Raw genomic sequence first — 13,404 nt, 5'->3', positions numbered from 1 at the left:
TTTTTCTACTTTCCCTGCTTGCCCAGTCAGACCAGGGAACGCCCTGTCACACTGAGTTACACACACAATACCCATCCTTTTGATCTGCAGGCTATGCTAGGAGGAGGTGACCCCAAAATGCCCAGAAGAAGGTGCAAGACAAGCACAGGGGCTCACCCTATGACTGGGTGGGTGGGGGGCCCTGGTATGGGCACAGCCTCATAGTGGCTTCCTTAATGTCCCTGGGTAGATCTGTCCCCCAGCCACGGAGGCTAGCCAGTTGCTGCAGCCTGGCCAGAACCTGTACCCTTTGTCGGAGGTGCGACTTGGAAGCTGCACTGGACTGGGCTCCAGTGCCCAGCCCCTCTCTGCGTTCATTGTCCTCCAGCCTATGGAGGCCCATGGTCAGGCTCAGGCCACACTCAGACCTCCTGGGTCTGCAGGAGTGCTCTGCCCCACTTCTGTCCACCTCCGCCGCCTCCCCCCAGCTGTCCCTGTGCACTAGCAGAGCCCTGAGAGCGCTGCCTAGTCTGCGCTGCGGTCCGGGGCCCCACGTGACTCCCCAGCCCCGGGCCAGCTTCCTGGCCACCCCATCGACACTGCTAATGGAACAGCGTGAAATCCAGGAAGCCTGAGCCCAGGCCGCTGAAGCCCTGGGGACAAAGAGGCACCACAGTTGCAAAGACTTGGGTCAGTGACAAAATACAGAATATGATATGGGTTGGAAGAGAGTGATGTCCCCCATGCAGGGAGCCCCTGCACGTCTGATCGGCTCCCCCCAGTGTGTGCTGGGCGGGCCCGTTCTTCCCCTTGCAGAGACTCACTCAGATGCTAATGCAGCAGGGCTCAGGGAGGTATGGCCGGGGACCTAGAGTCTTGGGAGACATGGGCTGGACTGAGGCCTGGGCCAGCTACTCCCTTCCCCTGGCAAAGGTCTGCTCCCCCTAGACCATTCCCTCGGCACAGACCAGGCCCCTTCCCCCTCCTGGCTTGGAGGCAGCTGCATCTGCCAGCTCCAGCCGGCACGGCCTGCCCACCGGGGCTCCTCCTTCTCCTGGCCGGCTGCCCAGTCCTACTCTCTGGTCACACGTCACTCTCCTGCTCCCCGCCTCTCCCCCGAGCCCAGCACAAGAACCATTTTCTCATGAAGGTTTGTGATTGCTAAGCCCACAGCCTGGGACACACTCCAGAGAAACCAGCACAGGGCTGGGACCGAAGTTCCAGCATGCAGGGTTCTCGCTCAGGGTTGGAGATCCCAGTGCCCTGAGAGGCTGTGGGAATCTGGGCTGTGAGGTCCTGGAGGGAGGTTGGGGGAGATGCCTTACGCACTTCTGGTTCCAACAGAGTCCGTTCTGGGGCCTTTGTTGCACAAATGCCTTGGAAAACCGCTCTCACTGTCTTACGCCGTGGGAACTGCTGATTCAGAGACAGGAGAAAGAGCAAGCTGACCACTCCGACTGCCCTTGACTGGCCGATCAGTCCCATCGCCAAACCTGGAGTGACAAAAACAGTGATCCCAGGGGACTGTGGGGCTCCAGGGTTCTCCAAGAAGCCGCGGCTCTAGCTGCCGTCTGGTGCCACGGAGCCCAGCATGTCCCCAGAGGCAGAGACAGGGTGTCCCCTGGCACTGCTTTGTCCTCCTTCCCCGAGAGGCGGGCACACCTGCTACCCGTCTCTCCCTTGCAGAGACTTGCTCAGGGATGCCTCAGTGGGGAGGTATGGCCAAGGGTCTAGAGCCTCAGTTACGGAGGATAGGAAGCTGAGGCATCACCTCTCAAACCATCGTTTGAGCGTGTTCCTTGTAACCCAGGCAGTCAACATGTTCTGGGGGGAAAGTGTTCCAAAGTCAAAACCAAGTTTGGGTAACACTACTTCAGCCCCTTTGGGGCAGAGACAGGTCACAGTGCAAATTGGCATAGTAAAGGCTCTGAGAAGGCCTGTGGGAAATAAACTTGTTTCATTTAAATCCATTATTCCTAAACTTGTTGACCATACTTTTTTTTTTTTTTTTTGGTAGAACACGTGCTAATGTGTTACTTTTTATTACTTTTGGAACCACTACTCACTCAGCCTCTTTCCTCACGGGGAAAGGCATCAAGGAGGGCCCCGACTCTCACTGCCCCATCCGTAAGGCTTGTCCCAGCTGCAGAGGCCCTCCCTCTTCACTGCTCAAGTGTGTCCACAAAGCAAAAGTGCCTGCCACTGGGACTTTGTGAGAAATGCAGGATCTCAGGCCCCACTGCAGACACCGACTGGACTTTGCACGGTAATAAAATCCCAGCTGATCTGATGCAGGGCTGTCTGAGAGCACTGCTCTACCTCTCCTGCCACCCTCTCCACCATGGCTGGTTGGGTTGTCTCCTCAGAGGGGGACGGATAGTGACTGAAGAGGCCTCACTTTCGCAGAGCCTCATAACAAGGACCGGGGAGCTCTTCCAGCTTGGCCTCCCCGTCCCTGCCTGGATGTCTCTTCCACAGACAGGCCCGGAGACTCGGGGAGGCTCACCTTGGAGTCCAGCCAGAGTCACCCATGAGAGTCAGTCACAGCCTTCCCTAGAAAGTTAGTAATGATCATTCACAAGGGTCACATGGTCACTCTGAGCAGCTTCCCCCGCCCCCTCAGACCGAATCCAGAAGAAAGGAAAGCTGAGCCAGCATGTAGGGAGAAGACTTTTTATTGGGATTTTGCTACACAAACAGCAGCAGAAAGCCGGGGAGACAGGGGCGCAGCCGCCAGCTCCCTCTGCACAGGTCACTATGGAGCCCATGGGGGGGGGTGCAGGGGGAGCCTGGTAATGACCCAGAGGGCAACAGGCCCCTGGATGCTATCTGGCATGAGGAATCTGCTAGGAGAGAAAGAGGAAAGAAAGAGAGAGAGAAGGGGGGGCTAACCGCCCAGATGCCACGAGGGACAGACAAGCAGGGGTCAAAGAGGACACAGCCCTCGGGAATCACTGGGTCAGAGCCTGCACCACGTCCTTCACCAGCATGGTGCCGATCACCATCTTCTCACTGTTGACGGTCAGCTGGGCCGCTCCCGTGGGCCGCGCATCCAGGGTCAGCAGGACCAGGCTCCCACTGGTCAGCGTCCTGCCTGCAAATCTGAGGTAAGGGTAGAGGAAGGGGCTCAGCCTCAGGGCATGGGGACCTCCTGCAGGGCAGGCCTCCCCAGAGCTCATCGCTTCCCCTCTGCTAGTGGCCGATACCTGTACTCATCAGATGCCCCACAAGGGACACGACCCAGGTTGGCAACGGTGGTCACTTTCTGCACCACGATGTGGTCACTCTGACAGCTGTCTGGCAGGGTGAGCTTCTCTGTGATTTCGCTCATGCCTGTCAGCTTTCCTGGGGGCAGAGGTCACGATGAAGGCAGAGGCCATGTTGGATCCAGAGGCTGGCACCTGGGTCTGCCCACTGAGCATCCTCAAGCAAGTTCACCTCCGGCTGGACAGGTCTTGTGCTAAGAGCAGATCTGACTCTCTCGGTCTCAAGAAGGGGCTACTGCCCTCCTGGACCACACCCTCCTTCGGGAAGCCAGCCTCCCCCCCTCCCCCACCTGCCCCCACCCTGAGCTCTAGCCATGCTGTTGACCAAAGACTGATCTGGCCCTTCCCCACCGTCAGACTTCTGGCCCCTTGGGAGGGAGGGACCATGGACATGGTGGCCAGTCAGCTCAAAGCGGTGTCCTCCACCCGAGCTCCACATGCTCTGGTCTTTGCTGGCTGGCCCTCCAACCCAGGTTCAAAACCCTCCCAGCTCCTGGAAGCTGCGTCCTCACCAACAGATCACTGGTAGCCCTTACGCTACCGGTCAAGACACTGGTCCTCACCAGACAGGCAGAGTGCAGTGGTTACACGAGGCTCTCGGAGGTGGACCTCTCGTTTCACCTGCAGCATGAGCTCCAAACCTGGCCAGGGTTCCTGAAGCCCCCAGGGCATTCACAGCATCCCCACAACCCCTCACTCTGCGGGCCTGAGCTCTCTTCTCCACTCACACGCCAGAGGCCAGCCATGTGACCTCCTCTGTCTGCCCTCCTGCCGCCTTCCTTGCAGCCCCTCTGTCCTCCCTCTGCTGCTTCCCCCATTCTTCTCCTTTTGAGAACTGACCTCCCTCCCCTGCTGCTCCCATCCCCTCATCCCTGACTAGTGACATTTCCTTGCCCCTGTACCTTTACTCTCCCCAGGGCCAAGTCTCCAAGTCCTTAAAAAATCCTCTCCGGAAACAAGACTCTCATCGCGCTCATGCTGTGTCTCCCTCCCCATTCATGGCCCAAGTCCTCCAAAGTGGGCTCCATTGCCTCAAAGCCCGGTGTCCTCCCACCTACTGCAGTTGGCCTCTGCCCCCCCCTTTGCAATGACCTGCTCTCTGATGTGGGCAGCAGCCTCCTATCTGCTGGAGCAAAAGGGCCTGGGTCATCCTGGCCTGTAGCCACCCCACCCCAGGGCAGTCTTCTGCCCTCTCTTCTCTCCGGGGTCTCCTTCCACCTCTCACTCTGTTCCTTCTCTTATCCCTCCCTTCTTGCTCCTGAAGAATGCAGGTTTTCCTCAAGGACACTCCCTGGCCTCACCCTCCCACCCGTCTCTCCCAGGGGAATGACTCATTCACAGCTCCAGCTCTCACCTCTGTGCTCATGACTCCAGCCTGGAGGTGTTTCCGGGGCACAGACCCACATCTGCACTTGCTTACTGAAGGCCTCCTGACCTTCCCACATGCACCTCCGTCAGCTCATCTGACCAACGACGCTCGTCCCTCCTCCCCTGCCTGGCCCATTCCTCCTTCTCCCGCATCAGGAGTTCGGCAAATCACATGCTGCAAGCCAAATTCAGCCCACTGGCTTTACGGCCCACCATGAATTTTATATTTTTTAAGTGTTGGGGGAAAAAGAATCAAAAGATTAGTATTTCATGACATACGGAAATTATGTGAAATTCAAATCTCAGTGTCCATAAATAGAATTTTATTGGAACATAGCCACACTCATTCACTTACACGTTATCTGTGGCTGTTTTGTGTTAACAGCAGAGTTGAATAATTGTAGCAGAGACCACACGGTCCACAAAGCCTAATGCATTTGCTTTCTGGCCCATCACGGGGAAAGGCTGCCGACTCCTGATCTGGGTGAAGGGCACTGCCGTTCTCCCTGCCACCCTGCCATCCTCGTACACCTCCCTCTCCTCCTCAGGGCAGCGAGTGGCCCACGGCTGCCCCCTTCCCAGCACCACGACCGCCCCAGCCCTGCAATGCCTTTGCTGGGGCGCTCATCCCGCTCCTCACCATCTCTCACCAGGTCCACTGGAATAGCCTTATACGTAGTCACAGGATTTAGGCCAAGGTCACACACCGAGTGAGTGGCGGGGTCAGAATTTCAAGCCAGGACTCACAAAGCCCCATGCTTCTCCCACCTAAGCCGTCCTGCCTCTGCCTGCTGCAGGCTCTCCCAGTGCAGTCCTAGCTGTGGGTGCTGCCGGATTCCCCTTGCTGAAGCCAAGGTCTGAACCTGGCCCCTTCCTCAGACACCTGCAGGGACCCCTCCACTGCTAGGAAAATGAGGTCTACAGTCCTAATCTCCCTCACAGTGCTGGTGGACCTGATAACTTTGGCGACCCCTTCAAGCTCTCAAATTCTGGGATTGAAATCCTTTAGCACAGCAATCAAGGCTTCCAGAAACTAGACATCTCATTTGCAGCTTTATTCTGACTACCCCTCTGAGCTGCGGATTCCTGAGCTCCAAACCGAACTCTCCTCTCTTCCTGGAAACTTTCCCCGACACGTACTCATGACATTTCCCCAGGCTGGAATGCTGGTCTAGAATTTTCTGCCTGGCTAAGTCCCACTCTCTCCAAAGCCTCACTGAAGCTCCCCGCCCTCTGTGAAGCTTCTGCTGCAGGCACAAGCACGAGGCCTCCTTCTGTCTGAATATGGAGAGGTTCCTGCAGCATGACAGCACCATGAGCTGACTGAGCCCCAGTGGACGGTGCTGAGCCCTGAGCCCCCTCCCTGTCGATCCCAGGGAGCACTCACCCTGTTCCTTCTTGAACTCATTCTCGCTCATGAACACGGGAGCCATCAGCTCCCCAACGGGTGGCTGAATGGAGACATAGAACTGCCGGGTTTGGGTACTGGGAAGGGTGGAAGGAGACAGAGGAACAGGAAATGAGGCCAGCATCTTGCCCCTCACATCCCACTTTGCCTAGAGGCAACGGGAGAGCAAGAGAGAAGACCTGAGGGCCTGGGATGGCTTCCGGACCCAGCAGCTCATAATGTGTCCCTGCCGTTCTGTTCCCTCCTCTCCCCAGCCCACCATGAGTTGGATACACACCACAGCTGGAAGGTAGCCGCCTGGGTTGAGTCACAGAAATTAATGCCCATTACAGCAGTGGTAGATTCTCCGGGTGCCAAGGACTCTGTGGGTATGAGGCAGGGAAGGGGGGGCACCATCACCTGATAGGTCTGGAACCCACCACTGCCAGAGCTGACCACCCCTCCATGCACTCCCGGATTTCTGGGCCCCTGGAGATGGTTCCTGGTTTTCTTCTTAAATCTAAACACCCTCCCCCGCCCCCAGCCCCTCACCCCACATAAGTCAGTCCTGAAATCACCAAGGCCTCAAACACCTTCTGCCCTGATACAGACTTGCTCGCTTCCTAGTCTGTCTTGTCTCCCAGGGCATGGTCATATCGGAGGCCCTCTCTGTGCCCTCACAGCCTGAACCAGCACAGAGAGGGCATCAGCACCACAGAAAGACCGACTCTACCCAGAACCCTCCTTCTCCACCATGTCCAGGGCCCTCCATACCAATTTCAGGGAATTCCTGGATGCTGATGCCAGCAGGCAGTTTGGGGGTGCCCACGTGCAGACCCTTGATGGGGGTATCAGAGCTGTTGGAGAAGTGGATGTGCACAGATACCATGTGGGGGTCCCCTGAGAAAGGCTGGCGGCTGAAGGTGTAGTCCACAGCCAGCCCCTCGCCAGCGACACGGTGCAGCAGCTCCTGCCTCCCAGCACCTGACCCTGGGCTCAGCAGCTGCAGGGGAGGAGGGGGGCCAGTATGGAAATGAGCAAGGAGAGTGCCTGTCCCCGCCTTGTCCTCAGCTAGGGTCATCGAGCAACTGGGACTCAATGCTCTCCCCTACATCACACCCCCCACACACAAGTCCACACTTTAGGATGCACCACAGAGATGTGTCCTTGCCCCAGCAGTCCCTCCCCCATCCCACTCACCGAGGGCACCAGTGGGGAGTCTGTGAGTGTCAGTCCCTCCAGGTCAGTAGCCAGACTGGTGGACACAATTGTGGGGGGAGACACGGGCTGGACACTGGGCGGGGTAACTGTGGGAGTGGATGAGGAAGGCTATGATGAGGGAGAGGCAATGTGGAATTGGCTTGGGTTGAGCAGGGAGCCCAGAGCTCAGGGAAGCACACAATTCAGCACCATGGACAGCGAAGCACATCCAGGCTGATCGCAGTCCTTGATCCCAACCCCACACCTGGGGAGGTTGTCCTGCTGCCCTCTCAACCCAGAAATGTGTTATGTCTGTTCCTCCTACCCCGGAGTCCTGGGGAACCTAATCCAGAGCTCCCACGGACCTTCTTAAGCCACCCTCCCGAGATCTCCTTCCTCTTGTGACTTCTACCGCCCCAACTCACAGTCCTCTAGGTCAAGCAGGGAGATCTCCTTGGCTACCGGGGCACTCTTCCCACTGGGAGGCTGAAAGAGAAAAATGGGATGCAGGTGCAGGAGGAGAGCACCGGCCTGTTCTGGGTTGGGTAGATGATACCACGGTCTATTCTAGATGGTGGGGAGATGAGCCGGCCTCACCCTGGACATGGGAAAGGCCCTGGCCCATGAGCCCACTGCCGCGCCCCCCTCCTGCCCCAAGGCTCTCACTGTTTTTTTCCTCCAAGAGGCAGGTTCCACCTGCTCCTCCTCTGTCTCTGATGTCTTCTCAGACTCTGACGAGCTACTGCTGGAATCACTGCCCTCGTCTGAGGATGAGCCGTCCCCTTGTCCCTCGGTGACCTTCTTCCTCTTCTTCATCTTCCTCTTCCCACCTTCCTCCTCACTCTGTTCACTGGAGGAGATGGGGCAAATGGGGCTCAAGCCCAGCCTGAACACCTCTCCTTGCCTCACAGAAGAAGCCAGGAAAGTAGGAGGGAGGAGAGGAAGTCAGCCAGAGGAGCCCGCGTGTGGGCTCCGATGCCTGGGCCCCTGGCCCCAGATTGCTTCTCCACACTGCCCCCATGAGGAGGCAGGCCCACCACAGAGACCCCTGCAGCCAGCCAAAGCGCCACCATGGGAGTGGGCTGGGGGTCTGCAGGACCCACCAGATCATGAGGAAGCTCAGGGGCTCTTAGGAGAGTGGCTAAGGCTGAGCATTCCCCCTTCTTTTCCAGAGGAGACCCTGGAGCCCCGCCAGCTGCCTGGCTGGCTCCCCTCTTACCTCTCACTGCTCCTCCCTTTCTCCTCCTCCTGGTCTTCACTATCAGACTCACTGCTGGACTCCCCGGAGCCACTCTCGCTGCTGCTCTTACTGTCCGAGGCACTCTCGGACTCAGGGTCTGTGGAGGGACTGTCTCAGGGCCCCTCCCTGCGTACAGACCACCTTGGGTCTAGAGCAGGGGCTCTAGGAGCCTGCCCTGATTCAGCACGGAAGCCGCACCCCCCAGATGCCACCCGCATCAACCAGGACACAGATGGACTCGTATGGGACATGCAATCCCTCGGGCCCATCCCCAAACGAAGAGGTCCACAGAAGCAGGTGCACAACCTCGTGCACACGTGAAACCATGTGAAACACACACGTGGGCAGGGGCACAGAGTCCCCAGCTCTGCTGATCTCACCGCTGTCTGCAGACTCTGTGGGGCCTGACTCCCCCTCAGAGTCCGAGTAGAAGGGTTTCTCCTTCTCCTTCCTCTTCTCTCGATTTGAGCACTTGGTCCATTCAGGTACCTGGAAATGGGGGTGGGGCGAGAGGAGCATCGAATCATGGTTGGAGCAGAGGAAGGAGAGCACGGAGCTTTCACCCTGCACCCGGCCCTACTTGGTCCAGTCTCCAAGAGAGAATAACGGGGGAGGAGATGCTGCTGACGCAGGGAGCACGCTAACCAAAGAAGCAGCAGGGTGCAGCACTCAAGGGGAAGGGGAGGGGGAGCACGCGGTGCGGAGAGAAAGCACGGCACACGGGCAGGGGGACCTCCGTGTATTCGCCCAACAGGCCCACGTGGGTCTCGATAAGGGAGAGATCTTCTTCCTGCATGTGGGGAGGCTGTCAGGAGGGCTGGGCCGGCACTGGCCGGGCTCTCTGCTATCTGCCCCCCCACACACACACAGTTCAACCCTTCACCCCCGCTGACCTCCACGTTTCGCACAGATGGGTCTGGAGCTTCCTCTGGCCAGTCTGGGAGCTCCTGGTAGCCTGTGGCCTTGGCATTGAGCAGGTGGGACAGTGAGCCCAGCTGGAAGTGGTCCCGGTCTGGGGGTAGGGTTAGAAGTCAGGCTGGGAGGAGGTGTTAGGAAGTGCCCTGGGAGAGTTATCTCCTAGGTGGGGTGGAGACTCTGGTCGGGATCCCCCATCTAGGCAGATGGACGCAGCGGGTGTGTCCTGTTAGGGACTTCCAGCCTGAAGGCCCCCTCAGGGCCACGTACCGGAACATAAGGCTGCCTGGCCTGACTGGAGCACAGGCTGAGGGGTGAGGGCAGGCGGGACTGTGGAGGGGGGCGCAGGGGGCCGGGAGGGGGCTCCAGGCCCAGAGATGCTGCTGGCCCATCTGCCTGGCTCTGCCTGAAGGGGAGGCAGACATGGGAGTGTGTCTTCTCTTCCGGAGCAATGGGGGCTGTGTGCCTCGGCTCGGCCAGGCTTGGGAAGGGGGCCTGGATGGTATGAGGATAGCAACTGTGAGGAAGAGGCTGGCCCGGCTGGGTCCGGGGGAGGAAGACATAGCTGGTCAGCCTCTGGACCCCACGGGGAGGGGTGCACAGTCTGAATAGGAGTGGGAAGGAGTTCGGGCTAGAGGCTCAGCCTGTGGTATCGAGAGCAACACAGAGTGGGGATGGTGTCGAGGAGAAAGAGACTTCCTCCTTCCTAAGAGATTTTCACATCTGTCCCATCCCTCAGAATCTCCTTATTCCTGAGGTCCAGGGAAGAGAAAAAGCAGAACAAAAAGACACCCAGGAAAAACGAGCTTTGTGGAGGTTCCCCTCCTATGTAGATTCCGAGGTCCAGAGAGCCAGCTGGAGGACCTTCCCCCTCCCGACCTCTCTCCAGGCTCCTGTCACAGGAGATAAGCCCAAGGACAGAGGCAAGGCGGAAGGCCCAGCATTTGGGCTGAGCTCTAGGGACAGCCCAGAGTGCCGGCAACTTCTTTCTCAGGACCCTTACAAACAGACACGTCTCCTCTGAATGCTGTTTGATTTCCTGCCTTCCTGGGCCCTTGGTATTTACATCTCACTATCTAGTGCTGGCTCAGGGAGGGAGGTGGACAGGGGAGCCCGACAGGAGAGGAGCCAGGAGCCCATGCTGGAAGGGAGGGCAGGAGCTCAGGCAAGATGATGCTGGTGCTGGTTGTGGCTGAGTGGGTGAGTAAGCCCCAGGAGCTGCAGGACAGGCAAAAGGGGTGGGCTGGGGGGATGGCATTTCTCCAGTAGTCCTGATGTCTGGCTAAGACTGGGACCTCAGGGTCACAATCTGGCTCTGGGGTCCTGGCCAATTCCTCCCCCTACCCCAGGAGGTCACCCTTGATTTCAGCTCCCACCTTTGAAGGATGACTCCAAGACGGGGGCTGGTTTGGGTGCCAGGAAGAGCTTCTTGGCATGGCGGCTGAGGGCTCCCCCCTGCTCTGAGGGGACAATCAGCTGCCGGGTGAAGCGTGCTCGGTCACGGATGTCATAGTTCTGGTCGTACTTGGCCAGACTCAGCACATACTGGGTCAGCAGCTTGGTCTGGGGGACGAGAGGTGGGGACAAGGGGGGCCCTGCAGCAGATTCCATAAACTGACACTTGCCGGCCAGCTGCCTCCACCACTCCCCCTCCCACCTGCGGTTGTACTGCTCTGCGTTTCCCCTCCCATCCCCGGCCCTGCTCCTGACCCCAGCTCCGACAACTGCCATGCCCCCAGCAGAAGTCACCCTTTTGGCATCTCCTCCCTCTTGGCCGTGGCCTCCATTCTTTCTCAGGCTGGGGTCCCCACTGTCCCAGGCCCGGCTCCTACCTCCCCTACTCCAGGCCGGGCCAGCCTCGTTACTGTAGGGTGCCAGGGTGAGCAGAGGTCTGGAACATTCTACTGGAAATCTCACAGTTCCCAGCCTCCACCACACAGAGGAAAAGTAGACAACAGAAGAGTTGGGGACACGTGGGGATCCCCTTGGCAGGGGCTGTCCTCATGCCCCATTGACCCACATGGTACATTCTGAGCAGCCCAGCGTCTCAGAGGCTGTGACCTCCCCTAGAGGGTTCTAATGAGATCAGAGCAAACTGCAGTTGCCTATGGGTTTGCAGGACTCCTGTGGGGTCCACTGTCTACAATGGAGGCAGCCACATCCCAGGACCCAAAATCTTGACTTCTGCCTTGATCCTGGCCTACTCTGCCCCAAGTCCATAGCCTGACAGGCAGCAGACGTCACTTATGGAGGCCTGCTAGCACTGTGCGCTGTGTAAGGGGCTTCACGCGATCTCCTGTAATGTCACAGCCCTTCTGAGGGTAGGCGCCGCTGCCCCCACTTCCAGAGGAGAAGCAGAGTTGGAAGTGACTTCCCTCAGGCGAAGAAGTCAGTCAGCGTGGCTTCTAGGCCTGGGCCCGCCAGAGCCGGCCATCCGCCTGCTCCCAGGCACCACCTCCCTGCTGACGGAAGACAGTTACCCCCGTCCAGCTCTCCGCCTCTTGTGAGCAAGACAGTCGGAACCACCAAGTACACAGACCTCACGTCCCCACAGCCAGAGTGCCTGGGGCAGCAGGAACGAGCAGAGGGAGTCCAGAACCTACCCTGGTCTTTCCTGAGGTTTATGGCCATCCGGCCAAGGACACGGCTGACTCAGGTAACCCTGGGGGAGCTGCTGATTTCCCTTCTATAGCCTTCCCAGCTGGCTGATCAGACTCTCCATCCCCCAAGTCCCTGCCTAGCTCTGGAAAGAAGTGTTAAGGATTTGGAGCCACCTGTCTGCAGTCTTAACTGTGTATCAACAACCAACACAGGAAGGGGCTGGTTCACCACCCTTGTCACCGCGGGATTTGCTTATAATGATTCATTACCCTTCTCCGTCCCAAGGACCCATTCACCAGCAATCATAGCATCCAGTCTGCACCACCAAGACCCTCATCGCTCAGCCAGGATGTGCAGGCTTTACGGGCGGCTCAAGAGGGCCTAAGAGACCTGCATCAGGGCACCGAGAATGGAACAAGGTTCCCATGGACCAGTAGGCTCCAGCTTCCAGGGGGGACTTTGAAGTGGAGAACATGGAGTCCTTTTCAAGAACTGATGTCAACATACCCGCTACCTTGCAACCACCTGTTAAATCACACTGGGACACTGGCTCTTCAAAACACGAAAACAGAATACATCCTGACCTCACGTATAAAAATAAGGTCTAGATGGACGTGGCACACCGATTTTAAGGTCCTCCCCCACAATCCCTGCCTCCTGGTGCTCATGTCTTTATGTAATCCTCTCTCCGTGAGTGTGGGCAAGACCTGAAACTCGCTTCTGACCAATAGGCTATGGCAAAGGTGACGGGGGTGAAACGTAAACCCATGATTAAGTTTCATTATGTAAGACTTGCCCTAGAGACCTTTTTCCCTGTTTCTTTGAAAAAATAAGCAGCTGTGTTGGGAGCCCCCCTTGGCGAGGAACTGAGGGCGGTCTCTCGAACTGAGGGCAATCTCCAGCAAGAAGCCAAGGCCTCTGTCCCACCATCCCAAGGAACTGCATCCAAGCACCAACCGTGCCAACTTGGAAGCAAACCCTTCCCCACAGAGCCCCAGATGGAAACCCAGCTTTCACCAACATCTCAATGGTAGCCTTGCATGCGACCCAATGAAGTCATGCCTTGACTCTCAACCCACAGAAATTGTGAGAAAATAAGCACATTGTTTTAAGCCCCTAAGTTTACGGTAACTTGTTAGACATCAAGAGAAAACTACTATGATGGATTAAAAAATACAAAAATTGAAATCTAGAGGAAATTATAGGTGAAATTCTTAATTGATCTATGAATGGGAAACCCCTTTCTCAATCACAAAGGCATTGGAAGGAAACAGAAATGAAAAGTTAAAATATTGAACAAGACACCAATGTGCAACTTTTGAATGACCATATACAAGCACCAGAAATGCTTTTTTAAAAGCTAAAGAAATATAAGATTAATGGTGATCTTTTCTAAGTGGTAGACCTATGGTTACTTTAAATTTTAATTATTATTTTTCTGGGTTTTC

The 13,404-nt window shown here is 57.2% G+C and overlaps 1 protein-coding gene across 2 annotated transcripts in view; it reads right to left on the bottom strand.

Annotated features, from left to right (window-relative positions):
- Nucleotides 1-2,638: 2,638 nt before the first annotated feature.
- The window catches only part of AP3B2 (adaptor related protein complex 3 subunit beta 2), a 31,860-nt gene continuing 21,094 nt past the window's right edge, over nt 2,639-13,404 (bottom strand). For both annotated transcript variants that reach the window (XM_034667825.1, XM_034667826.1), the window contains exons 15-26: nt 10,732-10,918; nt 9,334-9,452; nt 8,821-8,929; nt 8,420-8,537; nt 7,867-8,050; nt 7,626-7,686; nt 7,201-7,307; nt 6,775-7,003; nt 6,299-6,383; nt 6,001-6,098; nt 3,186-3,324; nt 2,639-3,081 (exon numbers count right to left, since the gene is read on the bottom strand). In XM_034667825.1, the coding sequence (XP_034523716.1) occupies nt 2,931-3,081; nt 3,186-3,324; nt 6,001-6,098; nt 6,299-6,383; nt 6,775-7,003; nt 7,201-7,307; nt 7,626-7,686; nt 7,867-8,050; nt 8,420-8,537; nt 8,821-8,929; nt 9,334-9,452; nt 10,732-10,918 (1,587 nt within the window). In that variant the 3' untranslated portion in view covers nt 2,639-2,930. The remainder of the gene's footprint in view (nt 3,082-3,185; nt 3,325-6,000; nt 6,099-6,298; nt 6,384-6,774; nt 7,004-7,200; nt 7,308-7,625; nt 7,687-7,866; nt 8,051-8,419; nt 8,538-8,820; nt 8,930-9,333; nt 9,453-10,731; nt 10,919-13,404) is intronic.

Source organism: Ailuropoda melanoleuca, chromosome 9 (assembly GCF_002007445.2).
Source record: "Ailuropoda melanoleuca isolate Jingjing chromosome 9, ASM200744v2, whole genome shotgun sequence".
Classification (NCBI taxonomy): Eukaryota; Metazoa; Chordata; class Mammalia; order Carnivora; family Ursidae; genus Ailuropoda; species Ailuropoda melanoleuca.
The sequence above is the reverse complement of the archived record's forward strand: the minus strand, read 5'-3'. Positions and strand labels throughout refer to the sequence as shown.